Source organism: Bos indicus x Bos taurus, chromosome 25 (assembly GCF_003369695.1).
Source record: "Bos indicus x Bos taurus breed Angus x Brahman F1 hybrid chromosome 25, Bos_hybrid_MaternalHap_v2.0, whole genome shotgun sequence".
Taxonomy (NCBI): Eukaryota; Metazoa; Chordata; class Mammalia; order Artiodactyla; family Bovidae; genus Bos; species Bos indicus x Bos taurus.
This window is the reverse complement of record NC_040100.1, coordinates 7,839,046-7,864,720: the sequence shown is the minus strand read 5'-3', so window position 1 is coordinate 7,864,720 and position 25,675 is coordinate 7,839,046. Positions and strand designations below refer to the sequence as shown.

The following is a 25,675-nucleotide window of genomic DNA, read 5'->3' as shown; positions in this document are numbered from 1 at the left end:
GTGGGCTTCTTGGGCCCAGCGCTTTATTTCTGCACCTTTCAGGTACTGCCGCCGCTTGTCTCCTAGCCTCACTCGCCCAACGGGGAGCCGGGCCCCCTGAGACACAGCTGAGTGGCGGAGGCTCCCCAGGGAGCCGGTGTGCGGCGCCCCCTCCTCCCCGCCAGGCCCGGGAGGAGCGGGGACCCAGGCAAGGACGACAGGAGAGCCAGGTGCAGTCCCTAAAACAGGCTCTTTAATAACATTATGTCTTCACTGAAGAGCTTCGCTTTTCCCACCCAGCGCCGGGCGGGGCGGGGGGCCGGCAGGGGCCGGCTTTGGACGCCCGTGGGCCATCGCCCGTGGCCGGGGGCGGGTCCGGTGGCCCCAGGGCCTTGGCGCCGGCGCGCCCGCCTAGTAGAAGGAGTACTGGTTCTCCACGGCGCGAGTGTGGCCCCGGGCGCCCTCGCCTGACCCGGCCTCGGGGGGCTCTTCGGCGCCCCCGCCCGCTGCCTCCAGCAGGCGCTCGGCGCTGTTGCTGCGGCTGCGGGCGCTCAGCGGGCCCTCGGCGGCGGGGCGGGGGCGCCGGGCACCGAAGCGGCCGAAGACGACGAGGCGGACGAGGACGAGGCGCCGCCGGCCTCCGAGGGCGAGGCGGGAGGGCAAGCTGCCGCGGCGAGACTGGAGAAGTAGTGCTGGCCGGCCGGCTCGCTCCAGCAGGCAGGCGGCGGGGGCGCGGCGCTGGGCGAGGGCCCCGGGTCTGCAACGGGAGACCGCGGGCGTCAGGGCGGAGCCCGGGTCCTCCCTCCTTCCACGCACTGCCCCCTCCCCCGCCCCAGCAGCGTGCAGGCAGAGGCCAGCGCCCCAGGAACGGGTGACCTAGCATCACACAGGGAGGCTCAGACCCCAAATCCCGCGCCCCTAGTTCCAGCCCACCTCCTAGAGAAAGTCTTGGGTATAGGCGGCTGTGGCTCAGACGATAAAAAACCTGCCTGCAAATGCAGGAGACCGGGGTTCGATCCCTGGGTCGGGAGGATCCTCTGGAGGGCTGGCAACCCCACTCCAGTATTCTCGCCTGGAGTATCCCATGGACAGAGGAGCCTGGCGGGCCTCAGTCCACAGGGTCACAAAGAGTCGCACACGACTGACACTTTCCATTTTTCGTAGGTGCGGCGGACATACGAACGCGCAACCCGCGTGCCCCGCACTTTCACTCACCGCTCCCAGGCTGCCTTCCTTAGCCCTCGGCGCTCAGCCCCACCCGTGCGGGATCTAAGGGACTCCACCCACTCCCGGGACGCCCGCGGGCGCCCCCTTCCGCCCGCCAGGAATTTACTCCGGACACGGAATTTACTCCGGACACGGATCCGCTGGGGCTGTCTTTCCCACCCATCCGGCTGGTCCAGGTGGTTTACAACAGGTACCAGACCTGGTTGGTGCTCACCCCGCGGGGGCCAGCAGGGTGACGCCCTCCCCCACTGCCCACCCGTCCGTCTGCGGGGGCCGGGTTAGGTGTGTCTTACCGGGTGGGGGGCCCTGGGCCCGCACATAGCTGCGTAGGGTGATGTCGGCAGAGCCCCCGGACTCCAGCGGGATGGGGTGGGTGTGGAAGTGGCGGAGCATGTCAAGCACAGACTGGAACCACAGGTGCTGCACGTGGCACTGCCCGTGGCCGTTCAAGGACAGGCGCAGGTGCTGTGGGCAGAGATGGGCGTGGTCAGTGGAGGGGAGGGAGGGGTGCTTGGACCCGCCCCCTGATTGGCAAGTGCCTTTGAAGGTCAGGGGGAGGGCCAGGTCTCACAGGGGCCGTATGGGGGTGGTGTCAGAGCAAGGGCCTCTCACCCAGGAGCCCCGTCTCGGGAAGGGGAGGGTCACGCCGGTGGCGGGTCACGTGGGTGGCGGGGATGGGCATGAGGGTAACAGAGCCAGGCGAGGGCTGGAGGGGGAATGCATTCGTCCCTATCCCGAGAGCACCAGCATCAGGGCCTTCACGCACCCCGTCCATCCCTAGTCTCCAGAGGCCCTAGAAGGTAGAGATGCCGTGTTTTGTTTGTATTAGTTGAGCAGTTGTGTCTGACTCTTTGTGACCCCAAGGTCTGTAGCTGGGAGGCTCCTCTGTCCACGGGATTCTCCAGGCAAAATGCTCGAGTAGGGTAGCCATTCCCTTCTCCAGAGGATCTTCCCGACCCAGCGATGGAACCTGGGTCTCCTGCATTGCAGGTGGATTCTTTACTGTCTAAGCCATCAGGGAAGCCCAGAGATTCCGTGTTAGAGATGGGGAAACTGAGGCACAGGCGGGAGGGACTCACCCACAGCCACTGGCATAGAGCTAAGAAGAGAACTCATGTTGGGGTGACTCTCCCAGCCCAGCTAGGGGTCTGCTGTCCGTCCCTGGCCAGCTAAGGTCCAGGCTGGAAGCAACCCCAGGCTGATTGGGGGGGGGGCGTGGCCACAGGTGCCACTCATCCAAGCTGTCGAGGAGGAGCCCGGGGAACTGGGCCCACCTGGGCCAGGCACCGCAGGGAGAGGGGGGATGCCCAGGCCTGTGGTCTTGAATGGTGGGTGAGCCATAGGGCTCTTGACTTCAGTCCTTTTTGCTCCGTATGTATCCCACATGGGGAAGAGTGGCTGTCCCTGGGGTGTGTGTGGCAAGAAGGGGGGTGACAGGAGGGTTTCAGGGTGTGCCTGCGATGGGGAGCTAGCCTGGGCACCTACGAACAGGAGAGAGAAGCCCTGGCAGGGAAAGAAGTGTTCCATGGTGGGGCCGATGCTGCCCAGGGAGCCAGGGGTCGTGGGGGGCGGTCTGAGCCGGGCCAGCCCAGGCTTGGGATGCTGGCCCAGTGCAGGCCCGGAGCGGGAGTCCTGGGGTGCCCCCTCCTCTGGCGGGGACTGACGGGAACCCGTGTCCTGGGAGGAGCCAGGGCTGGGTCTGTTTCCTTATCGGAAACTTGAGGAGAGGGGAGTTGAGGTTCCTGCCCACTCTAACCACCCCCGCCCCCCCAACAGTCACTGGACTTTCTGTCATGTTTCCCTTTGCGCCTTAGGTATTATTAGCACACAGGGCGCTTCCTCGAGAGCCCACCATCTGGGCTTGGCCCTGTCCTGTCTGGCCTACCCTTTCACTTGTCACCTCAAGGATTCCCCATCCATCGTCAAGGTCCTTTCCTACTCTGGCTGGTGGGGCTGGTGGGGCTGGTGGGGTCAGGAGCCTCCTGGTGCCCTCTGCTCCCCAAAGCTCTCTTGCCCAGCTCCTCCTGCCTGGTTCTCTGGGGCCCACTGTGTGGTTCCTTTCCACACCCCCCGGCCTGGTCTGAGCACAGGCCTGGCCCGGATTGGCGCCCAGGAGGGGCTGGTGAACTGTGCTGAGCAGGGAAGAAGAGGGGCTGTGTGGGGTTGGGGGGTGCTGGTTGACCCCAGCCCCTGTACCCAGATGGCTCCAGGTGGAGACCTTCAGAAGCCCCAGTGCTACGTGATCCCCAATGCATAGGGTCAAAGCCAGACTCTCAGAAGGGCCCAGCCTCCTGTGGGTTCAGCCACAGGCAGGACCCCATCGGCTCGTGGAGACACCACGGCTGGGGCAGCCCGCAGCCCCTCAGGGAGATGCAGGAGGGAGGCATGCGCTCAGCACAGGCAGGAGCAGGCCTGGCCTGTGGGAAGCCATGCCGCCCCCACCCCCCGGGAGCCTACTGCCCGGCAGGGGTGCAGCCTTGGGGCCGCCCCCACCCCCACCGCCGACCCCGGGCTGGAGGCTTCCCCTGTGTGCGCCCCCACAGCACCCCTTCACCAACTTGCCTTGGCCTTGCCCTGGAAGTTGAAGGTCAGCACATACTCCCCGGGCCGGGTCTCACTCTGGCGGATCACGAAGAGGCCATGGTTCCGGGGCCCGCCCGCCAGCACCAGCTGAGCTGCCTTGACTCGTGACAGTGTCCCGTGGAACCAGGGGTAGTCGGAGAGCTCCAGCTCAGCCTCGGCCTGGGCCTCTGGCTCTGCTGCCTCCTCTGCTGCAGAGGAGGGCAGAGTGAGGGGCGTGGGGACGGAGGGGCCACAGGAAGCAGAACAGGGGTGGGTCATCTTGATCAGCTTGTTGGGTTTTTGCAGGTAAGATGCTCTTTGAATAACTGAGAACTAGGCAGGGAGCGGACCCAGCCCACTAAATGTATGAGGTAAACCGAGGCACAGAGAGGAGAAAATGATAGCCTAACAGAGGGTAGATTTAAACTGACAAGTCTGGTTTAGCAAATAGCTTAATGATGAGAATGTATCAAATGAGGGAACAGGAGCCTCTTGTCTCATTAATAGCAACAGGCCAATGGTTTCTGTTCTCACTCAAGAGATATTAAATGTCCTTGCACTTCATGAACCAGTAACTGAAGTCCTCAATAGCCCCAGCTGGTGCAGACTTCAGGCTATCTGCTTGTATGTATAACATCAGAAGATGCTTATTTCACAATCACTGAGCAGTTTTCTCTGTAAAAAATTGGTGGGGTTGCTTAATTTCCTGGGGTCACTCTCTTAGGTCAGCAACAAACTTGGGAACAAATCAAGTGTCTTTGTCCCCATCCCCCTGGTTCTGACCCTTGGTACCCCTTTCCGTGAGTATTTTCTACCGAAACTGGGGCCCATGGGAGGGGTCAGGCTCCCAGCCCGGCCTGCAAAAGCCAAAACTACCGAGTTGCTGTGCAAAGGACCCAGGGGGTTGAAAGGTCACAGCTTCGGAGGCTCAGGAAGGGCTTGGGAGGGGCCTGTGGGTGCCTGTGGGCTGGGCAGGGGCAGGAAGAGGGAGGGCCCCATCGCACCTGTGCTGCTGCTGCCGCTGCCGCCTGGGGACTCCAGGGTCTCCAGGAAGGTCTCCAGCGGGACGTGGACCAGGGATTCGCCAACGGCCTCTCGAGCGCGGCTATGTGGGGCTGTCACCACGGCTGCCGTTGTCTCTGGGGGCCGGGGCAGGTCCACTGCTGGAGAAGCAGCAGGTTAGAAACACGCGTGTCTGTCTGGCCACCTTGGAGCGACCGCAGTCTCCAGTCCTGCCCTCCACTGCTCCAGCCAGCTCTGTGTCCACCTACCCTCCGTCAGGAGCTCACAGCTGCAGGAGGCCACGCGGCTGGCCAGACAGCCTCCCCGAGCACAGGACGGCTCCATGTCTTCCTCGCTGTCCCTGCGAAGGCAAGAAAGCCCAACTGTGTTCGGCCGTGCGACTCGGACCCTGACCGCGGTCTGCTCACGCAGCCAGGCAGAGGCTGACTGTCCCGCGGCCAGCATCTGCTCTGTCTGGCTCGCCTGGGTCCCTCTGCCTCCGTGTCCCTGCGATCACACCCTCAGCTTGCTCAGTGGCCACCACGTGAGTGACTGGGCCATATGGATAGGTCTCCAAGTGCGTGCAGCCCTCCCTGAGGTCACACGACCCCTTACCCGCTAACCCCCAAAAGGGGCTGGCCTCCTCTGAGGATCCCACGGAGGACCCCTTCTGGGGGCGGGACACGGGGTGGGTGGGGCCTGGGCCGGCCCCTCCCCTCCCCTCCCCCGGGCCTGTCTCCCCATCTGTGGCGGCTCTGAAACACCCGCAAAGTGAGGTTCACCTTCACGGGGGTGAGGCAGAGAGTGTGCGGAGCAGATGGCTGGGAGGGTGGCAGGGGAGGGATTAGAACCACTTCGGGGATGTGGGGGGGGGGTGGCGCCTGGGAGGCTCTCAGGACTTTAATTGTGCTTCCTTAAATGAAGCTGTTAATTAGCAAGCAACAGCCCCTCCCCCTGGGCTTGGCTCACTCCATTAGCCAGAGGAGCCGCTGCCAACAGCTCAGCCGGTGCCCTGCCCGCCCCTCCTAGTCCTGGGCTGGGGAACCTCTCCCGGATGGCGCAGCCAGCCTCCCTGCTGTCCTTCTGCCCCCCGGTTTATTACTAGCCATGGCTCCCCGCTGCCCAGACCTACCCGCTTTCCCGGGCTAAAGGTGCGGCCTCATTAGCTCTAACTCCAGCCACCCGAGGGTGCTGACATTCCCCGTGGGTCCCAGGCCCTCGCGCTCCTCCACTGCCCTCCTCTGCCCCCAGCCCCCTCTGCCTGGCCCAGGCCCCCCTTTCTTTAAGCCTCAGAGAAAGGGCCCCTCTACCAGTACAGCTTCTCTGAAGCTCAGGACTGGATTAGGGGGCCTCCCCTTTGGTCCTCCATCCCTGGCCCTTTGGGTTCACCGTCACTACCATCTGTCTAACTCCTCATGGTTTCAGCCTCCCCTGGGAGTGAGAACAAGATGATTCAACTGCCCTCCAGGCCTCGGGACCCTGAACCTACAGAGCCTGCTGGGAGTGGGGGTGTGTGGGGACAGGGAGGGTCCCGGCCAGCACCCACCTGGATTGGACTGCTGTGAGAAGGGCCCATTTCTCAAGCTCAGCTCCTGCCCTCACCAGAAAGGTGCTCCCCATGAAGGCTCCAGCCAGGACACAGCCCCGTAGGCCCCCCACCCTGTCTACCCATCCCAGGGGTCTCACCCGGGGTCTACGCAGCCCTGGATGTCAGCCACCCACGAGTGCTTCTGCAGGGAGTCGATGGTCTCCAGGATGTACTCTGCTCCATTCTCCACCTGGGGAGGGGGGTGTCGAGAGTCCAGAGGTTCATCCCGCTCCCGGGGGGGAACTCCCTGGTCTGAGCAGCTGGGAAGACAGTGGGGTCCCCAGCAGAGGGCAGCCCACGCAGGCAGCAGCCCCTCCCCCTGGGCCCACCGCCGGAAATCACCGGGATGACTGAGGTCATCCTCAGGCCCTGTGGATGCAGCCCCCGAGGAGGCCGTGCTGGGTAAGGGCTGGGAGAAAGGCATCACAACCCTGAGTCTGTGGGGTCCAGCAGGCCCAGCCTTGAGTGGTGGGGCTCACCTGCCTTTGCACCTGGAACTCTGCCTCTGCGGCCATGCCCCAGGGGTAAGCAGTCTCCGGAAGGGAAGCGAGGAGAAAGCCCAACCCAGAGGGCGATCAGGCACACACACTATCTGATAAACTCTTCCCAACAGCCGCAGGAGAGAGAGGTGACACTTTCCCCATTGTACAGATGGGAAGACTGAGGTTGAGAGGTCCGCTAACTGGCTCAGTCACACGAGCGCTCAGTGGTGGTGTTGGGACCTGAACCCAGGTCTCTAATGCCTAGGCCTGGCCTCTGAGTTTCTTGTTTAGTAAAGAGCTGTGGGATTCCCATCCCATCAGAGCTTGGAACTGACTTCCACCCTGCTCTGAACTGATGGGGAACTGAGGCCCAGAGCGGGCCTGGCAGGTGGGCGCCGTGGCCTCAGGACTCCTGAGCCTACTGAGACACAGAGGCCACCCGGCTGTCAGGAGTAAGGCCAGCAGATGAGAGAGCCAGGCAGGGAGGGGCCATGTCCTCAGCCCCCAGCCTGGGTGACTCAGGGTCTGGGGTTGGCAAATGTTTGTTAAATGAATACAGGAGTTCATGACTAAACAAACAGGGCCGAGTAAAAACATAAACCCAACTGGGCCCCTGGAGAGGAGGCGGGGTGGCGGGGGGGGGCGGTGGTGGGGTGGGGCGCCCCTCCATGCAGCTTCGGGTGGGTGGAACCAGGCCTCCTTGGGGACTTGGCCTCACAAACACCCTCTGATTCTCCAACGAGGCTCGGGGCCACAGCCCTGGCAGCCCAGAGCCGTGTCCTCAGCAACCCGAGCAGGCCACCCCGGCGAAGCGGGGCCTGGGAAAAGGACGGGCAGCCCCCAGGCTCACTGGGGTGCCTCCCTGGCCACCCTCAGGGCCTTTGTGCCGTGGTGGGGCCGGGCGGGTTCCCACACTCCAGTGCTGGTGACAGGGGCATTTGCATAACTGCTGCAGGCTGGCTACCAGTTCCTGCCTATGGGGTGGATGTGGGTGGCGGGACTCCAGTGGGGGAAGGGGCGGGAGAGGGGAAGTGAAACTCGGGTCCTTCCCCCAGCCCAGGAGGAAATGGGAATGGGGACCCACATGGTGGACGACACCTGGGCCACTTGTCTCTGGAGCTCGGCCAGGATTCACGTCCTAGCTTGACATCTGTGGAGGGTCCTGGGACCCCCACCCCCCAATCTGGGATTCCCTGCCCCTACCCTGCTGCTGGCCCTTCACCCTCACCCCCATGGGGGTCTTCAGGGCCAGGGGTGGGGCTCACCTTGAGCACGAACGTGTTGTCCTTCTCCGGCATCTCCAGGGGCATGGTGGTACGGACCTCGATGATGGCCGACAGGGGGATGCTGACTTTGGGCCTGGAGGCCTGGGAGGCCAGACGAAGGGCGGTGAGACAGTGGCCCCAGGGCCTCCTGAAGTCCTTTCTCACCTCCCCCGCTCTCAGAGGTCAGAGCCGCCCCAGCTTAGGATGCCAGGCAGCCTCGGGTGGAGGTGTCCCAATCCCCATTTCACGGATGGGTAAGTTGAGGGTGTTCCTGGGAACTGGAGGGACCTCCTCACATAGTCACACAGCAAGTCAGGGACAGAGCTGGGATGGACATTGGTCTCCCACCTCCAAGCTCTGAGGTGGGGTGAGCTCTGCTCTGGCCACCCTTCCGCCCAGCACACCCACCAGATCTGTGGTTTTTACATTTTTCACCTTGACCTATAGTAAGAAATACATTTGACATGGTGACCCAGTACACACACCTAGGTAAAAATATCTCTGAAACACACGTTTCACCAGATAATATTTACTCTGACTGTGTGTGATAGAGTGTGACACTTTCTATTCTAGTTCATTAAAAAAAAAAAAAATGCTCGTCTCCTCCTTCAGATTAGATTTACCACAGTACAGGGTTGGAGACCCTGATGCAGAATGGGATTCCTGGAATTGGGCAGGGCCGTGTCGCCAGGTGGAAGAAAAGAGGCCAGTGTGGGATTTGACGGAGGTAAGCTGGCAGGACTCTCTGGGAGGGCCGCTCTGTGCCTGCCCCCCTACTCTGCCCCAGAGTTCCTGGCCCTGGCCTGAAGGCCCCCGGGCTGGCTTGAGACTGAGATTCCTGGCAGAGCTTGAGCTCTGGGACAGGGACTTTCTTAGGAGGAAAGGGAAGGGCCCCACGTTGAGTGGGCAGGCGGGTGGGGGTTCCTGGCAGCACTGGCTGCCATCCAGCAGGCGTCCGGCTGGGCTTGGGGTGGTGACTGCGGGCTTGCTGACCACGGCAGGCCCTTGTGCCAGCCAGCCAGGCGGGGCCTGCGGTCCTGGATCGGGTAGAACAGACAGGTCCACAGAGAAGAGCCGGACGGGGCTCTCGCTGGCCAGAGGCGCTGGATCCTCTGCCTGGCCTTGGAGGCCCGTCTGCCTCTCCCTTTGCTCCGGCTCACTGTTCCCACTTGCGTGGTTGGAGCTATCAGCCTGTTTCATGCCCCAAGTGAAACTGTTAACTGCTCAGTCGTGTCTGACTCTGCGATCCCAGGGACTGTAGCCCACCAGGTTCCTCCATCCATGGGACTTCCCAGGCAAGAATACTGGAGTGGGTTGCCATCTCCTTCTCCACTGACGACCCCAGGCCTTGGCTTATGCAGCCTGAGTTGCCAGCAATGCCTGTCCTGGGGTCCTGTCCACTGGTCAACACTTAGGCAGCCTGGCTTCTTCTCCTCGGGGCCCCCAGAGCATCCTGCACTAACTCCATTGGGGTTGGCCCTCCAGCCCAGCAAGTAACAGCTTCTTGGTGGTTCCCCGATGGCAGGGGGCCAGCATCATTGCTTCCTGGGGCCCGGCCTAGGGCTATGAGGGGACCTGGGGTCCAGGAGACTTTTCTTGCAGGGCGGGTGAGGGGGCTGGAGGTCTGACACACGGGGCCATATGAAAGGGCACTCTGAGGGTCCCGGAAACAACCCCTGAGCCTGTAGACCCCAAGCCCCATCGGCTCCAAGGGTGCAGCTAGGCCTCCAGGGGCAAGAGGAGGAAGAGCTCTGGACCATGGGTGGGTGAACAGGACTCAAAGGCGGGAGGCGTGTCAGCTGAGGCTTCCCGTGGGGCACATACATCCTAGATCAACCTCATCTGCGAAATGGGATCTGACCCCTCGCCAGGCCTGCTCCCCCTTCCCACGAAGTCGCTCCTGAATTTGCAAACATTTGCATGAAAAACGGAGGGTCTGAGGCCAAATCAGGGGGTAGGAACCCACTGGCCTTTCTCAGAGGTTGGTAAGGTGATTGCTCAGAGGTTGGGAAAGTGGCCCCCCAGGAACCCTGCTCTCTGCCAGTGGTGAGCGGTGGGCTCAGGAGGGGCTCACGCAGGGGGCACCAGCTGTTACATCCTCTCCCTCGAGGGCAGCTATTTTCAGACGGGCAGCTGCGGCTGCCACTCAGGGCACAGAGGCACTCAAGCCCTGCCCTGTGGGTGACCCTGGGCAAGTTCCATCCCGCTTCCCACCCTCACTGGACCTTGGTCTCCCTGTCTGACGAGCGGTGGCCTCGGGCTTAGTGGTCTGTGATTCTCTCAGGGACCTAAAGGCGGGGCCTGGGCAGGCAGAAAGCTCTTGGGAAGTCTGGGGGGTCCTGGGACTTGGTGAGAGTGCTTCAGAGAGTTAGTGTGTCCCCCTAGGAAATCACCTCTCCTATGGCTCATGGGCCCCAGACCTTGGGGAGCCCACCCCATCCACCTCCAAGGGGAGAGAGGCAAGGAAGAGGATGGGGAGTATAGACAGACAGGGAGGTGGGGAAGGAGGCGAGGCTCAGGGTGACTAAAGGCCCTGGGGACAGGGTGGGCCCAGAGGTGGGTGGGGGCCCTGGGCGGTTCTGGGGGCTGCTGCACCAGCACACGCTCCCGCCTCCCAGCTCCTTTCGTTCCCAGGACCACCGGGGTGATGGGTATAATTAGCTCAGCTCTGCCATCCACCAGCTCTGTGACTCTGGGCCGGCCACACCCCCTCCCTGAGTTTTCCTTTCTCTTCTGTGACCTGGGGACCATTGATGCCCACCTTGCTGGGGTCCTGGGAGGATGATGGCCCTCAGAAAGCGGGCACTATGGTTAGTTATTCCCTCCTTCCAAACAAGGCAGGTTTGCCCCCTCTTCCCCCTGCCTGCCCCAGGAGACCCAAAGCTGCCCCTAGAGCTTTGATGGTGACTCCCAGGAGGAGGGGAGGGTGTGGTGCACTCAGGTGAGCAAGATGCTGCTAAAGGCAAGAAACAGCTTTTGAAACCTGGGCCAGAAGGGAGTCATCTGGGCCGGGGCTGGGCTGGAGCCTGGCCGTCAGGCAGATGTCTACTGAGCCCGACTGCAGACCTCCGGCAGGCCCCGAGCATGCCAATGTCACTCCTTGCTTGCCTCTCTGGGGAGGCTCCAGCCACCCAGCGGTTCCAGGTGAGGAAGACAGGAGTCCAGGCAGCCAGGCTCTCCCGTACCCCGCCCCCTGCCTAGAACAGTACCCAGAACCCCTTCTGTAGCCAGAGGGTCTTTCTGACCCCTCGCAGGCTTGAGGGATGACTTGTGGGGCGGTGGGCCCGGACTCCAATCTCCTGACCCGGAATACTCCATTTTGCCTACCAGCTAAGACCGAGGGGTGCTGGAAGCCTGGTCCTCCACGATCCCCTCTCCCAGGGCAAAGGGGGTGGGCAACTCACCTTGGGCGGCACGAAGAACTCCAGGCGGAAGCGCTCGCCCGCCACCGCCCTGCGCAGGAGCAGGCGACACTTCTGCCACTGGGCGGCGCCCCCGGGGCCTGAGGCCGCGTCGTCGGCCACCATGAAGCGCAGCGCGCCCTCGCGCTGGATGTCCACCAGCTGCACCTTGGCCGCCAGCGTCCGCGACAGCCGCAGGCGCCGCATCCACTTGTCGCGCGGCTCGGCCGGGGGCTCGGCGGCGCCGGGCTCGGGGGAGGCGCGCCGGTGCCACATGTCGCGCACGCCGTCCACCACGCACAGGCTCATGTTGCGCAGCGAGAAGCCCTTGCGGACGCGAGCCTTGGCCGCCGCGGTCGCCGACACGTCCTCCGAGCTCCGCGAGTGGCCGTAGGGCGCGGCCTTGAGCGCCGGGGGCCCCGCGGGCCCGGGCTCCATGGCGTCCGGGGGCTCGGCCGCCCCTCGGGGCGGCGCCGGCCCGGCCACCAGCACGCGGCGCACCTCCTCGCTGAACACGTCCAGGAAGTTGGCGGCGAAGTGGCGGGAGAAGGAGGCGCCGGCGTCGGGCGTGTCGTAGGCCGGGTTGTCCCGCAGGAAGCGGCAGAACTTGTGCGCGAAGTCCACGGCGGCCGCCTGCGCGTGCAGCTCGCAGAACTGCCGCCAGTCCGGGACCGGCACCGGGACCGGGACCGGGGCGGCACCATTCATGGCTCCCGTCCCATCGCAGCCCCCGGAGGCTGCGGGCGAGAGGAGCCGGTGAGTCAACTCCCCACCCCTGGATCGGAGCGCCCACCCGCTCCCGCTTCCCCGGGACGGTGCGCAGCCGCCTTTCTCGGCAGCGCCAGTGTGTGAGGACAACCGGGGAGGTGGGACATGTGTCTGCAGGAGGGAGGGGGACCATGCCCCGCTCCATTCACTCTCTCTTCAAACAGCAGTCTCAGGGAACCCCAAGGTCATTCCTAGGTCTGGGGCAGGAGGCCGTGATGACAGGTGCTTTCAAGTGGGGTCCCTAATGAGCCTCCAGTGATCCTCTTCTGAGGGTCCCGGAAGTTTGGAGGACAGGAAAAAGTCATGTGCAACCCTCTTGGCTCTGCCCTTGAAACTTGCCAAGAACACCACTCCTCCTCCACTCACTACCATCCAGGCTGCTGTCCGGGGACCCAGGCAACCCCTTTTCGACCAGCAGTACCTTAGCCGCCTCTTCACTGCCCTCCCTCCGCACCCCCCTCTGGAAATTGATCTTATCCCCCATAGCCTGTTCTCCACCCAGAAACCCAGTCACCATTTCTAAAGACAGATCAGGCCCTCCCCTGCTCAGAACCCTGCAATGGCTCCCAAGCCACTCAGAGTAAAAGCCACTGGCCCCCACACCTCCCGTGACCTGCCTCCATCCGACTCCCACAACTCTACCTGTTGCCCTCTGCTCAGGTCCCACCTGAGTCCCACCCGAGTCCCACCCCAGGGCCTCTGCACTTGAGATTTTCTCTTGAATGTGCCTGGAATGTCCTTTCCCTCACACTGCCTCATGTCCTCCAGGTTTCTGCTCAAATACCATCTTGCCCGATAGCTTTCCTTGACCCCCACTCCATTAGAACAAGAAGGTCTCAGGACTTCCCTGGTGGTCCAGTGGTTAAGACTTCATCCTCCCTCTGCAGGAAGTGTGGGCTGGATCCCTGGTCAGGGAACTGGGATCCTGCGTGCTTACTTTTTGGCACAGTGTGTATCCCCATCTCATACTGTTTATCCATTTGCTTGGTTGTGTTGTCTCCCAGGCACCACACCCTCCCCTGGAAATGCCACCTCTACGAGGCAGCAGTCTTGACATCTTCTAAGTGGCTGTGTCCCCAGTGTTGGGCAGGTGGCAGGCACTCAGTAAACACTGAATGAATGAATGAATGGATGGATGTGTTCAACACACCAGGCATGTCACAGCTGTCACTGCCCAAGCCCTCACACAGGGCCAGAGACCACACAGCTTGTTCGTGACAAGTCTGGGATTCTCACGCCGACTCAGAGACTTCGAGGGTCACCTCCCAGTGTGGATCCAGTATGACTATCTTTTCATACTGGCCTGGAAGGTGCTGCTTCTTCATACTTCTTACCATTATGGTGGACTGACTACCTTCTCTAATTGTTCCCTCCAGTGTGTGTGTGTGTGTGTGTGTGTGTGCACGCGCTCAGTTGTGTCTGCCTCTTACGACCCCATGGACTGTAGCCAGCTCTGTCCGTTGGATTTCCCAGGCCAGCATACTGGAGTGGGTAGCCATTCCCTCCTCTAGGGGATCTTCCCAATCCAGGGATTGAACTCGGGTCTCCTGCATTGCAGGCAGATTCTTTACCATCTGAGCCACCAGGGAAGCCCTGTTTCCTCCTGAACCTCATCCAAATTGGACCTTCTTGAAGAGGCCTGAATCTGGGAATCCCAGCTTCCGCCTCCTGTCGCCAGGCCCTTCCACCCTTCCTCACTCAGGATCGCCAGACTGCATGGTGCGTGACTGGTCATCAGGGTGCCCTGCCTCCTCATCCCCCAGGTGGCACCCCTCCTGGGGGCACAGGCCATTCATTCTGTTTATGCTTCTCCCCCTTGCAACAGGCCAGGGTGAAAATTACTGGAGAAAAAGTGGGGCAACGTGGACCTGCCCTGTCTGGGGGTGCCGGTGGGTGCAAGGGGAACTGAGACGGAGGGGTCGTGCCCTCACGTGCCTTCCCCAGGATCCCCACGATTCCTGGCCTGGCCCTTCCCTCACAGCTCCTGGGAGCACCATCTCATCTGTCCTCTGGGATTCAAGCTGTGTAATTAAATGCCGGGTAAAAATAGCTCCCCCACTTCTGTGAGATCATCCGCGGGGCCTCTGTGCCACAGGGCACGGGGGGATTCCCTCTCACCTGGGGGGCAACCTCGGCCTTTGACCTGCACTCAGTAACCACAGCACAGCCCTGGGGGAGGCAACAGTGTCTTAGCTGGCCTCCTTGTGAGGAGGCCACTGAGCCCGGAAGACAGTTTTCCAAACCAGCGGGTTGCTCAGAGACTCCCAGGCCGCATCCAGCAGGGAGTTGGGAAGGCCAGCAAAGAGGACCAAGAGTGACCTCCCTGCAGGCAGGAGCAGTAACCTGAGGGAGACTTTTCAGGACAGGGGAGGGGCTGGGGGAGAAGTGGGGCTGAGGCACCCATGAGCTTGTTTAACGCTGGGCCTTTCCCCTGCCCTGCCCTTCCTCCCTTCTCATCTGGCTAACTCCCACTCAGCCCTCAAGAATGAATTCAGGGGGCCACTTCCTCCAGGAAGCCTTCCCTGACCTCCCCAGCCCAGGCTGAGCTCCCACAGTCCCCTCCTGTGTGTCCAGCTAGCGAGGTGCTAAGGGCAGAGCGTCTACCTGTCTCCCATCTACCACAGGCACTCCTGGGGGCAGAAGGCAGGTCTGAATCTTATGCCAGGAGTGAGGGTGGGGCAGGAACGTGCCTGCCACCATCACCAGGGCCTCACCCGACCTGCGGCGAGCAGGCCTTTCTGGGGGTGGGATGGGGACACGGGTCCCTGAGGATGTGTGGGAAGTCCGGCCCTGGGCTCTGAGCCCATCCATTGACGCAGCAAGGTAGCTCTCCCCACAGGGTGCATTGATATTCCTGCTCCGCTGCGACCACCAAGGCGGGTCAGACCAGGTGAGAGGGCAGCCCGGGAGGCACTCGCCCCTTAGCCGGCAGCAGGTGAGGATGCCGCCCACCAGCTCATGGGGCAGGTCGGGGTGGGGAGGAAGCTGGTCCCACTGTGAGCTCAGGCATCGATCCCCGTCCCCCCCACCCCCTTCCAGCTGGCCCAGAGTCCTCTTAGCAAGGAGACGGCGAGTGCAGGGACAGGAGCCGCAGGAGAGGCTCTCGAGATGGGGAGGGGGCCCAGCTAGGCCTCACTGGAGGCAGGGGCGGGACTCAGAGAGGAGTCTGCCAAGGGCAGGGGGCGATGGCCGTGCCCTGGGCAGGGACTGGCCTGGGAAGCACTGAGACTGGCCCTGCCTTGCCTTCCCTGCCTCCCCGCCCCAACCACTTGCTGGCGGCTCAGGAGCCCATGGGCCCGATGCCCGGACCAGCAGCCCTCGATGTCCCCTGGGTCCAGCAGGGGCTACGCAGAAGTGACAGGGGTGGTACAGCCAGGGGTAAAAGCCACGGGCAGTGGGCCAGCAGGGAGCTGGCCCTGCTAGTTACAGGCATGGCTCCCTGTGAAAGGGAGGCTGCAAGCCACAAGGAAGAGGGCTCAGCGCCAGCAGGGACACTGGAGCACTGTCCCCAACTGCCTGGGGGCCCAGACAGGCAGAGACCAAGCGCCTCGACTGCTCAACTGGGCTCCAGGCCTGACATCTTTGCTCTCTGGGTGAGGGCTGCTGACCTCACCTCCAACCTCTGGGCCTGTTTCCTCACTTTAAGAGTGAGGATGAGGGACTTTCCTGGCACCTTAGTGGTTAAGACTCTGCCTTCCAATGCAGGGGATTCGGGTTTGATCCCTGGTCGGGGAACTAAGATCCCATATGCTGCTGGGTTTCCCTGATGGCTCAGAGGTAAAGAATCCACCAGCAATGCAGGTTCAATCCCTGGGTCATGAAGATCCCCTGGAGAACATGGCAACCCATTCGAGTATTCTTGTCTGGAGAATCCCATGGACAGAGGAGCCTGGTGGGCTACAGTCCATGGGCTCGCAAAGAATCGGACACGACGGAGCAGCTGAGCACTCATGCATGCTATGGGCAACTAAGCCATGAGAGAGCCCCACATGCCACGACTAAGACCCGATGCAATCAAATAAATATTAAAAAAAAAAATGAGCCTGAGGGACTGCCCTTCGCTGGAAGGACAGCGTAGGAGGTGGTCTCTGCAGTGTTCCGATCCCTGTGTCCCTGTAGGCAGGGCTGGGGCTCCCCTCACCTCTGGGTGGAGCCAGGAGGTAGTCTCCAGGGACCCGCCAGGGTGACTCCCAATCAGTCATTCTGGAGGGGACCACAGGCCCAGGGGTGCGAAAAACAGAGCTTCAGGGGGAGGGGACCCCGAAGGTCCCAGAAGCAGGGTGGGCGCCGTCACTGGCCCCCACGGTCTGGGCTGGAGGGGAAGCTTTATGTTGAAGCCAGCGGGCCCAGGGTTCCCCCTTCTCCAGCAACTCCACGGGAATTCCCTCCTCCGTCTCTGCCTGCATGGCTCTCCAGCCGGCTGGACCTTCTGCCTCACTCGGCTGACTATTCAAATTCTGCCCCCTCTCCGGGCTGTGTAAAAACCCTCTCCTGTTCCAGGAAGCCTTCCCAGACACCAGCCCTTCCACCCTGCGCTCCCACAGTCCCCTTGGTTCTCAGCCCTCTTGCTTCCATGAGCAGGGTCCCCCTTCTCCCCCTTTTCTGGCCCCAGGGAACCAGAAAAAACTTGCCCGGTCAGCTTGGGACAACCACGGGCTGGGCAGCGGGAGATCCGGGCTGTGTCTCAGGCCAGGCCCTGTGTCTCCCGAGCACTTGGCTACCCATCCATAAAGTGGGATGCAGGAGCAGTGGCCTCCAGGGACCCCTGACTGTTGTGGCCCTTGACCCTGAAGCCCAGGGTCCCACAGTCCCTGCAGGGGTGGGACCAGGGACTGGCAGGAGGTTGTCACACCTTCATGGGCTTCTCCTATGAGGACTGGGAAGGGAGTCCCACCCTGCCTGGTCTGGGCATCAGGCAGTGGCCCCTACCCCCCCAGAGGCCCTGTGTGGGCAGACCACCTTCCCCAATTCATCACCCTGGGTTTTTTTCCAGGTCCAGCCAGGCTGTCTGGCCTCCCCTCCTGGAAAAAATGTTTTCTGTTCCCATCATGCCAGGGCCGGAGGGCGATGGGATGGGGGGCTTCAGGGAGGCAGGGCAGGGCAGGGGTGGGCGGGGAGGGGAAGCCTAATCATGTCCCTGCCTGGTGCCTTTCCAAGCCGTGGACTCTCCTCACCCCTCTGCCAAGAACCCAAATGGGAGAATCCCCCAACCCCCACCCCGGTTAGATGCTGGGGAGAGGGGGCGGCTGGCCTTCCGGTGGTAAAAATAGCGCTGACAATTGGAAAAGGAAAAAAAAAAAGAAAGCCAGCCGTCAGCCCCCAGTGGCACGCAGTTCCGGACCCCTCGGCCAGGTCATTCCTTAAAATATTAATGAGGCGGCCTAGCCACCCCGCTAATGGGCTGGCGACCAATCGATCGACCGTGCGGTGGGCAGCAGCCTGGAGGGCGGGGAGGCACCAGCAGGGCCCAGGGCCACATTTGCGGGGGAGGGGGTGTTCCTGGGAGCCCCAGCTGGAGCTGGCCTCCCTACTGCCCGAGACCCCCAAGGAAGGGATGGCAGCCCTGCAGAGCAAACCAGCCACCCAGCACCCAGCAAGGCTGCCTCCTAGGCAGGGGGCAGGGCCTGAGTGGCACCCTTCCTCTGTGCTCTGTTCTGGGCTGGGCAGTGCCCGCCCCGCCCCCTGCTGTGAACCACATACAGTGGGGAAACCGAGGCCTCCTCCTGGGGCGCCCCCAACACAAGAAGAGGAGACAGGGTCTCCCTTGGCTGCTCCTGGCCTTCCAGGAAGCTGGCCCCAACCATGCTCACTGGTGTCCTGTCCTCTGGGCATCTCCGGACCTGGCCCGGCCCAGCTGACTGTGCACTTTACCACCAAGGCTCCTTCCAGCTGCCTTCGTGGCCTCCTGGGTCCGTATCCCTCAGCCCGCTGTCTGCACCCTGTCCCCTGCAGCACAGACAACCTTTGGGCCCTCAGAAGGTGCCCCACAGGGCAGGCTCTGAACCAAGGTCTCTTTCGAGAGGGAGGTGCGGCTGAAAGTCCCAGACCTTCCCCACCCAGAACACCTGTGCTGACCTGTGGCCCTGGCAGGAGGCAGAAGTGGGCATGATTTCTGGTCTTAATGCTCTTGACTGGGTGGGGACTTTGCTGCAGAGTGGGTGTGGGGAGGAGGCTGCTCTGATTAGTGACACGCAGGGACAGGTGCGGATTAAGAGCCCTCTTAATACTCTACCCCGTATGTGTGTGTGGGGGGAAGTGGGGGCAGCACGGGATTCAGGTGGTCCTGGCTTTTCCGAGCATCAGTTTCCATAGCTGTAAAGTGCACGCTCGCCCATGCAGACCTGCCTGCTCCTGGCCCAAGGCCGGTGCCAAGGACTGTCTCAGGGAGGCGGCTGTTAAAAGCCCTGTGCCGTCAGGCCTGCCACACAACTCCCAGCCTTTGCCATCATGGAACCAGGGAGGCCCTTCCGCTGAGCCCCCAGGATGTCACCAATGCCCCTGACCTTGACAAGTGTTGCTGGCTCTGGGACCTGCAGACCCCCGGTCCTAGGGGACCCCCAGAGCTGCAGCTGACAGCTGCTCACATCACAGGGGCCCCGTGGCCGGGGCATCTCCCCTCCTCCACATCTGACTGTTTCACACGTGGGACAGTGGAGTGGTTAAAAGCCTGAGATCTGGAGCCAGACTGGCTGGGTTTGAATCCTAGCTCCTCCGCTTCTGCGCTGTGTGACTCAGCCTCTGGGGGACCTCAGTTTCCTCATCCATCAAATCAGTGGGTAAAACAGCACTGACCTCAAAGGGCCGTTATGAGGATTAAATAAGCAATTTTTAAAAAAAATCAAAGCTCCTCTGCTTCTACTTCCTTAATGTCTTGTGTTCATTCCCTCTTTTCCTCCCACTCCTCTGGGCAGAGGATTCCTCCCGAACCTCCTTGTTTCTCCAGATCGCCACTTGCCCCTCCTCCCCAGCCCCTGACTAATCCAGGCTCCACAGGAGGCCAAGGTCATCTTCCTAGGCCGGGACCCACATCCAGCGGGGCTATGCCCCTGCCCTCACGTCCTCCTCCCTGCCAGGAAGGGAGGATTCTCCCATCACACAAATGAGGAAGTGAGGTTCTGGGAAGGGAGGTGACTGGTCCCCCATTCCCAGATGTACCCTGGACTCCCCTATGGGTCGGGAGCCATGCTGGCGGGTCCAGGGCCCCAGATGGGTGAAAGGAGTCATGTAGAATCAAGTTCAGGTCTGTCCCTTTCTACAGCACATGCTGCTCCCAACAGGGCCCTGTCCCTGGGGAGCCCTCACCCTAGGGCACAATAGGGGAACCCAGGCCCCGCCCTGGGAAAGAAGGCAGCCATTCTGACTCCTGGAGAGGGGGGCAGGGGAAGCCAGGGCTGGGCCCTGCAGGAAGCCAGTGTCAGAGGAGCAGGGAGTGGGATCCAGGGCAAGAAGCTGTGTCAGGGCCTCGGGGCTTAGGAGGGGAGTCTGTCCTCCTTCAGGAGTGCCTGGTGCTGGACAGTTCCTGGATGGGCTCTGGACGTGGAGAGCAGGCTGGGATGGCTCTAGCTGCACGGGCCCTGCCCTTCTTGGGGTGTGGAGCAGACGCACCAACCCCTCTCCAGCCCTGGCCTGGGCCCCGCAGTCTCTCCTCTCCCAGTGATAGGGATCTCACCTAGGGCCCGGTTCACACCCCTCCCAGACCTCCCTGGGCAGTGGCCCAGCCCCTGAAATCTGCCGGACACCCCCTTCAACCCCCACCACTTAGCCCACCAGTCTGCCTTCTGGCTTTATCACGACACACACACCGGTGGCTCCTGAGACCTCAGCACCTCCCTCAGTTGAGTATCCCAGACCCCTGGGTACTGCAGAGGCTTATAGAGCTTCCCCGGGCATCTGGGCAACAGATCTCCCAGCCTGGCTGATCTCCAGGCACCTCAAACTCACCACCTCCAAGTTCTAATACATCCTCTTCCTCCAACCCCTGCTTGTCCACTGCTTGGGGTCTCAACGTGCAGCCCAGCATCTCCTCACCTGCTCCTCTACCCCAGTACCTGATGGGGCCCTGAGCCCAAGGACCCTCTTTTGTCTCTGCCTGACCCCCCATCCCTCCACAACACTGTATGGCGGTGCCCTGTCCTCTCCACCAGACCATGAGCCCCAGCTGGGTGTCACACCTGCCCCGAGGCCGGCCTTCGACACAGTGGGTTGGAAGTTTCGGGAGAATGGAGCCCAAACCGGAGGAGCCCAAAGATGCTGTACTCCCACACATCACTCTGCCCAAAGACAGGTGTGGCCACGACCTCCCCTAGATATTGAAGAGTCACCCTGCTGTCCCCTGGGACAGAGCTCAGCCATTAAACAGACCCACCCAGGTGAGGCGGGGGAAGAGAAACCTCCCCAGTTCCCAAACCGGCCATCGCCCCTGCACTCCTACTCAGGTAGTGAAGGAGCAGGAACCGAGGCAGGCCCTAAGACTGGACCTTTGAATGCCTTGGGGACAGCAGGCAGGAGGCCCAAGGTCCCTCAACCCCCAATTTCCTACAACCCAGAATAGACAGGCAAGTGCAAGGGGTAGGAACCGGATTCTCGTCAGAGAGGTGGTTTGGAAGCTTGGCTTACTGGTTGAGTGACTTTGGACAAATCATTTCACTTCCTTGAATCTGTTTCCTTCTCTGCAACATGGGGATAATAATAGTACCAAGCCCCAGGGTTGTTGTGAAGATTACATGAGAAACAGCACAGACGCCCTCAGCCAGCAGCAGTCAGCTCGAAACCAACCGCTCAGCCCTGGGACTGGGGCGGGAGGGCTCCACCAGGGTGGGGTCCCACCTCCCAGGGAAGTTCACCCTTTTGTGTGTTCTCCGTAGGAGACCCACAAAGCAGGGAGGAGGGGGTTAGAAAAAATTTTAAACAGGTTTTTTTCAGAGTAAGGGTAAGAAGAAAAGCACATGCATTAACTCTTGATCACTTAGACCCATTCAGTTATCCCGCATGAGAATCTCCTGCCCATTCTCACTCATGCCCTCTAGAGGGGGAGAGGAGAGGAGGGAGGCGGCTGGTGGGAACCTGTCGCCCAAACCCCACAAACACCCTGAACCCCACGTCTGCCCCCCACTGCCAGACCTCCCCCAAAGTTCTTAGAGCAGATAGGTTCCAGGTCACTCCCAGTCAACTGGCCTCCTGGATGGAGCAGGGAGGCCAGGATGGAAGAGATCTGTTCAAAATTGGGGGCAGGGATGGGAGGGTTCAGATCATCCTCCCCCCTCCGCACCCGCAACAGAGGCAGCCAAAGCCCCCTGGCTCCTCCGACCCTCTCAGGGGTGCCCATTCACCCCATGCTCAGCGACCTGTGTTGGGGGGGCAACTTCTGCTAGTCACCCAGCAAGGAGGGAGGCACCACCACCCCCATTTTACTGGGTATACGATGGAGGCTCAAAGGGCAGACGGTGGAGGGTTCACTCCAGGTTTGACTCCCAGCCCTAAGGCTCTCCCCTGCACCAACTGGCTTATCTTTGTTCCCGGGTCACTCTCGAGGCTGTCGAGTCCGCCCTGCGCGGTTCTGGAGGGGTCCCAGTCATTGCACACCTCTCCCCGCTGAAGACAGCACTTCGTGGGCCGCTGGGGTCCCCGCCTTTGCCCGGTCTCGGCCCGCTGGCTGGCGCGGTGCCGAGCCCCGCGCCGCCCGCAGGTTCATCAATGGCGAGGCCGGAGGGCCTGAATGGAGGGCACGAACCCGCCCCTTCTTAAAGGAGCCGGCGTCTCCGGCGCCCGCAGCGATCCTCCCCACACTACCGAGGGCTGCCGGAGAGCTCCTGGGGTGGGCGGGTCGGGAACCGAGACCGTGAGAAAGAAGGCCTGGGCCAGATGGAGGGCGTGCCGGCCGGGCGACGCCGATCTGGACAGGGTCCCTCCTGTGTCCCGCACCCTCATTTCAGGTCGGCCTTTCCCCCGCCCCCGCAGCCTAGGGAAGAGACCCCCAGCGCCCCGCCCTCCACCCCAAGCCCTGGCCAGAGACCCCCTCCTCCAGGGGGCCCACCGAGCTCGCCCACCACCGGGCCTCGGCCCTGGGAAGGGGCGGGGGGCGCAGCTGCTCCGAGGCTGCTCGGCCCCTTCCGCCACTCCCGCCCAGCCCGGGCTGGTGGCGGGTGGAGCGGCGGGGGGTGGGGGGTCTAGAAGCCGATCTCCGCCGGGGGCGCATCTCCTCCGTCGCGCTCCCTCCCACCCGCGCACACAAAGACAACACGCGCGGACTGGAGCGCGTGGGGCCGCGCTCCCCGGAGCAGCGGTGCGCACACAACACGCTCGCCCTCAGGGACCGACCGGGTTCAGAGTGATGGACTGGGGGGACGAGGGAACTGGGAGGACAAGCAGGCCGTACCTACAGGCGCGCAGCTGCGGCCGAGCGGGCCGGGGCGCCGGCGGAGCGCTGCCCGGACCGCGGCCGGCCTCCCGGGGCCCGGCGGCTCATGGCCCGCGGCGGGTTCAGGCTCCCTCCAGGCGGGAGCTGGCGTTGGCGGCGGCTCCTCCCTTCGTCGTCCACAACCTCGAAGGCTAGTGCGCTCCTCGCTGGCCCGGCGCGGCCCCGGCTCGGCTGTCTTGGCGGCGGAGCTCCGCGCGCTCCGAGCTCAGCCCCGCGCGGTGCGCGCGCCCCCCGGTTCCCGCTCCTGCCCTCCTCCCGTGCGGCGCGCGCCCTCCCGGCCCCACCCCCGCCGCTAGCTCCGCCCCCTCCCGCCGCGCCGGCCCCGCCCCCGCCGCGCCCCCCGCCCTCCGCGGAGCCTGTTCGGCGCCCGCAGCTGCTGCTAGCTGCCTCCGGTGGCGGCGGCTGGGCTGACGAGCCGTGGGGCCCAGAGGGGTTAGGAACTGGCCTGCAGCCGCCCCATTCGGGGCGAACGTCTGCGGCTGCTCTGCTTCGTGGAGCGGGCTCCGGGCCAGGCGCCGAGGTCCCCCACGCCCCGAGCTGAGGCGTCCCGGGGAGTCCGGGATGGTGGCCCCGTGAGCGCGGCCGGTGGGGGCCGGCTGGGTGGCCTGAGTAAGTGGAGTGTCTGGGGCGTGGACGCTCCTCGGGGACGGGCGCCCGGCGGGGACCCGGGACCCTCCGGCGTGGGGACAATGGGAGTCTCGAGAAAGCCCAGATGTCGCAACGGGGGGAAGTCGACGTCTGGTTCTCATAAATCCGGACGGCGAGCACCACGCCCCCTCCCCTCAGCGCTTTCAGTGCCGGAAATTGCCCAGGGCAACGGGGCAGAGAAAACCTAAGCAGGGTTCCCACCTCCCCATCTTCACAGTCATGGGGACACTGACGCCACACAGGGAGGGAGGTCTTCAGAGGTCACATACGGGGCTGATGGGGGCGGGGCGGAGACACAGCCCTGTCTTCCTCACTCCTAGTTGGTTCTGCAGCCCACCAAACCTGGGGGGTAAGTTACTGCAGATCTCAGTCTGGATAAAAAAACAAAGACTGCTGCTGGCTTTGCAAAAACTTGTGGACTGACTGCTGGTGAGCTGGGAGCCTCCAGGAGGCTTCCTAGAAGAGCCAGAGGGGCTCCTGCAGGCCTGGAAGGCGCCCAGGAGGAGCAGAAGGGCATCAGTGTGAGAAGTGTGGAAGCCGGCTCAGAGATCAGACGTAGGGCTTGCTCCTTGGGGCGCGGGGCTCCTCCTCCCTTCTTACCCGCACCCCAGGCCCTCAGCCCCCACTACAGTCTCCGTCTCCCGGCCCTTGCTAAGCCTCTGCAGCCCCATGTCTGGCTGTTCTGTGATCTGCCGTGGTCTCCCAGGAGCTATGGCTGGGAGCTGCCTCCATCTGTTACCCACCCCCACCCACGTTGACCTCTGACCTTTGTAGAGAGCCCTTTAACCTTTCCCAAAGCCGTTTCACATCTCTGATTTCCCAGGATGCAGAAGAGGCAAAGAAGGGTTTTTATCCCAGTCTTAAGGATGAAAAGGGTGGGGCCTCAAGAGGAGCCATGGGTTGGTGAAGGTGGAGACTGCCACCAAGGCCTCGCCTCCTGCCCTCCTGCCTGCCAGCCCTGGGTTCCCTCCACAGTGGCGCTAAAGCAAGGCAGGCCTGGTCTGAGGCCCTGGTACCTGGCCCCTACCCTTCCATATGCAGACTGGCCGCTATCTCGCCAGGACCTGCCTAGCAAACCCTTGAAGGCTTAGGCGTAATGCAGACCAGCCATCCTTGAGCTACACGGAGGCCTGGACATCCGGCTGGGATTCGAACCTTTGAATGGGGCTGGAAGGGGTGTGGGAGTACCGCGGTGGGTAGGAGGGTGACTGCCTGAAGAGTGGTAAAGAGGGAGGGAGGCTCCACACTGGGCGGCCTGGCTGTGGACCCCACCTTCCTGGGAAGTGAGAGAGCCTGCCCCCCCCCACCCCCCGCGCCCCCTGCCCAGAACTAACCTGGTTCGGAGTGCTGGGCTGAGCTCCACTGGTGACCAGTCATTGGCCAGGGAGGGTCGTGGAGTGTGGAGCCCTAGGCAGGACAATAGCGCTGATACCCAGGGAGGAGGAAGTGAGGGGGACTCCGACCTACAAGAAGGAACTGGTGGGAGAAGTGGAAGTGGCTGGGGCGGGGAAAGAAGGTGGGGGTGTGTGTGTGATTAGCCAAGATTAGCTTTGTCCTGGGACAGGAATGAGGGTCAGGGAGGAGAGGTCCATCTAGGGTCCCCAAGGGTGGGGAGTTCTGGGGCCTTTGAGAAAGTCCTGATGGGGGAAGTGATAGGCGCTGGGGGTGGGACCCCAAAGGGGAGCCTCTGGAGGTACAGACTCTGGAGCATTCAGGGCTAAAACTCAGACAGGGGTCGCACAGGGGCCTCTGGCCTGGTGGACTGCAGGGTGTGGAACCAGCCTCGTGGGTTGCCTGGTCAGTGGGATAAATGCCAACCATCACAGACCAAGAGGAAGCCCTCAGTGTGGGTGAGTGGAAGGGGGCCTTCACCAGTGGGGCTGGCCTGGAGGCCAGGTGGCTCAGAACCTGTGACTCAGGGGTGTCCCCTAGGCTGGTCCAGGGGACGTGATGGGCACTGGCAGGCAGGGCTCAAGGGAAAGGGACAGAGAGCCTGGCTCCAATGTACACAGAAAGGGAAGCAGGGAGTCCCCAGGAGCTGACATCACACATCCTACCGCAGCCTGACAAGCAGATTTGAAAAAGGAATGGATGTCTCTCTTTGGTTGGGTTGTCTGCTCAAGGGAACTCAGACACTGTGGGTTTGGGTTTCACCAAAGCTCTGGACCCACTCAGGGAATCTCGAGGATGAGAAAAGGGGGTGAGGCCTCCCCCGTGTGAGGGACCGTGCCCCACGGCAGCAGAGCAGCCATCAGGTCCAGCCGCAGCTCCTGGGGGTGTTGCTACAGGAACCCACTTGCCAGTCTCCTGTACCCTCACCATCACAAGGGCACTGG

The 25,675-nt window shown here is 62.6% G+C and overlaps 1 protein-coding gene across 1 annotated transcript; it reads right to left on the bottom strand.

Moving 5' to 3' along the window:
* Window positions 1-210: 210 nt before the first annotated feature.
* On the bottom strand, window positions 211-22,607 carry SH2B2 (SH2B adaptor protein 2). Its single transcript, XM_027528193.1, is given in 10 exon segments — window positions 211-546; window positions 549-736; window positions 1,500-1,671; window positions 3,769-3,977; window positions 4,773-4,928; window positions 5,040-5,131; window positions 6,457-6,548; window positions 8,106-8,207; window positions 11,510-12,243; window positions 21,857-22,607. Coding segments are annotated over 10 exon segments (2,010 nt in total). The 5' UTR covers window positions 21,966-22,607; the 3' UTR covers window positions 211-390.
* Between the last annotated feature and the right edge of the window lie 3,068 nt (window positions 22,608-25,675).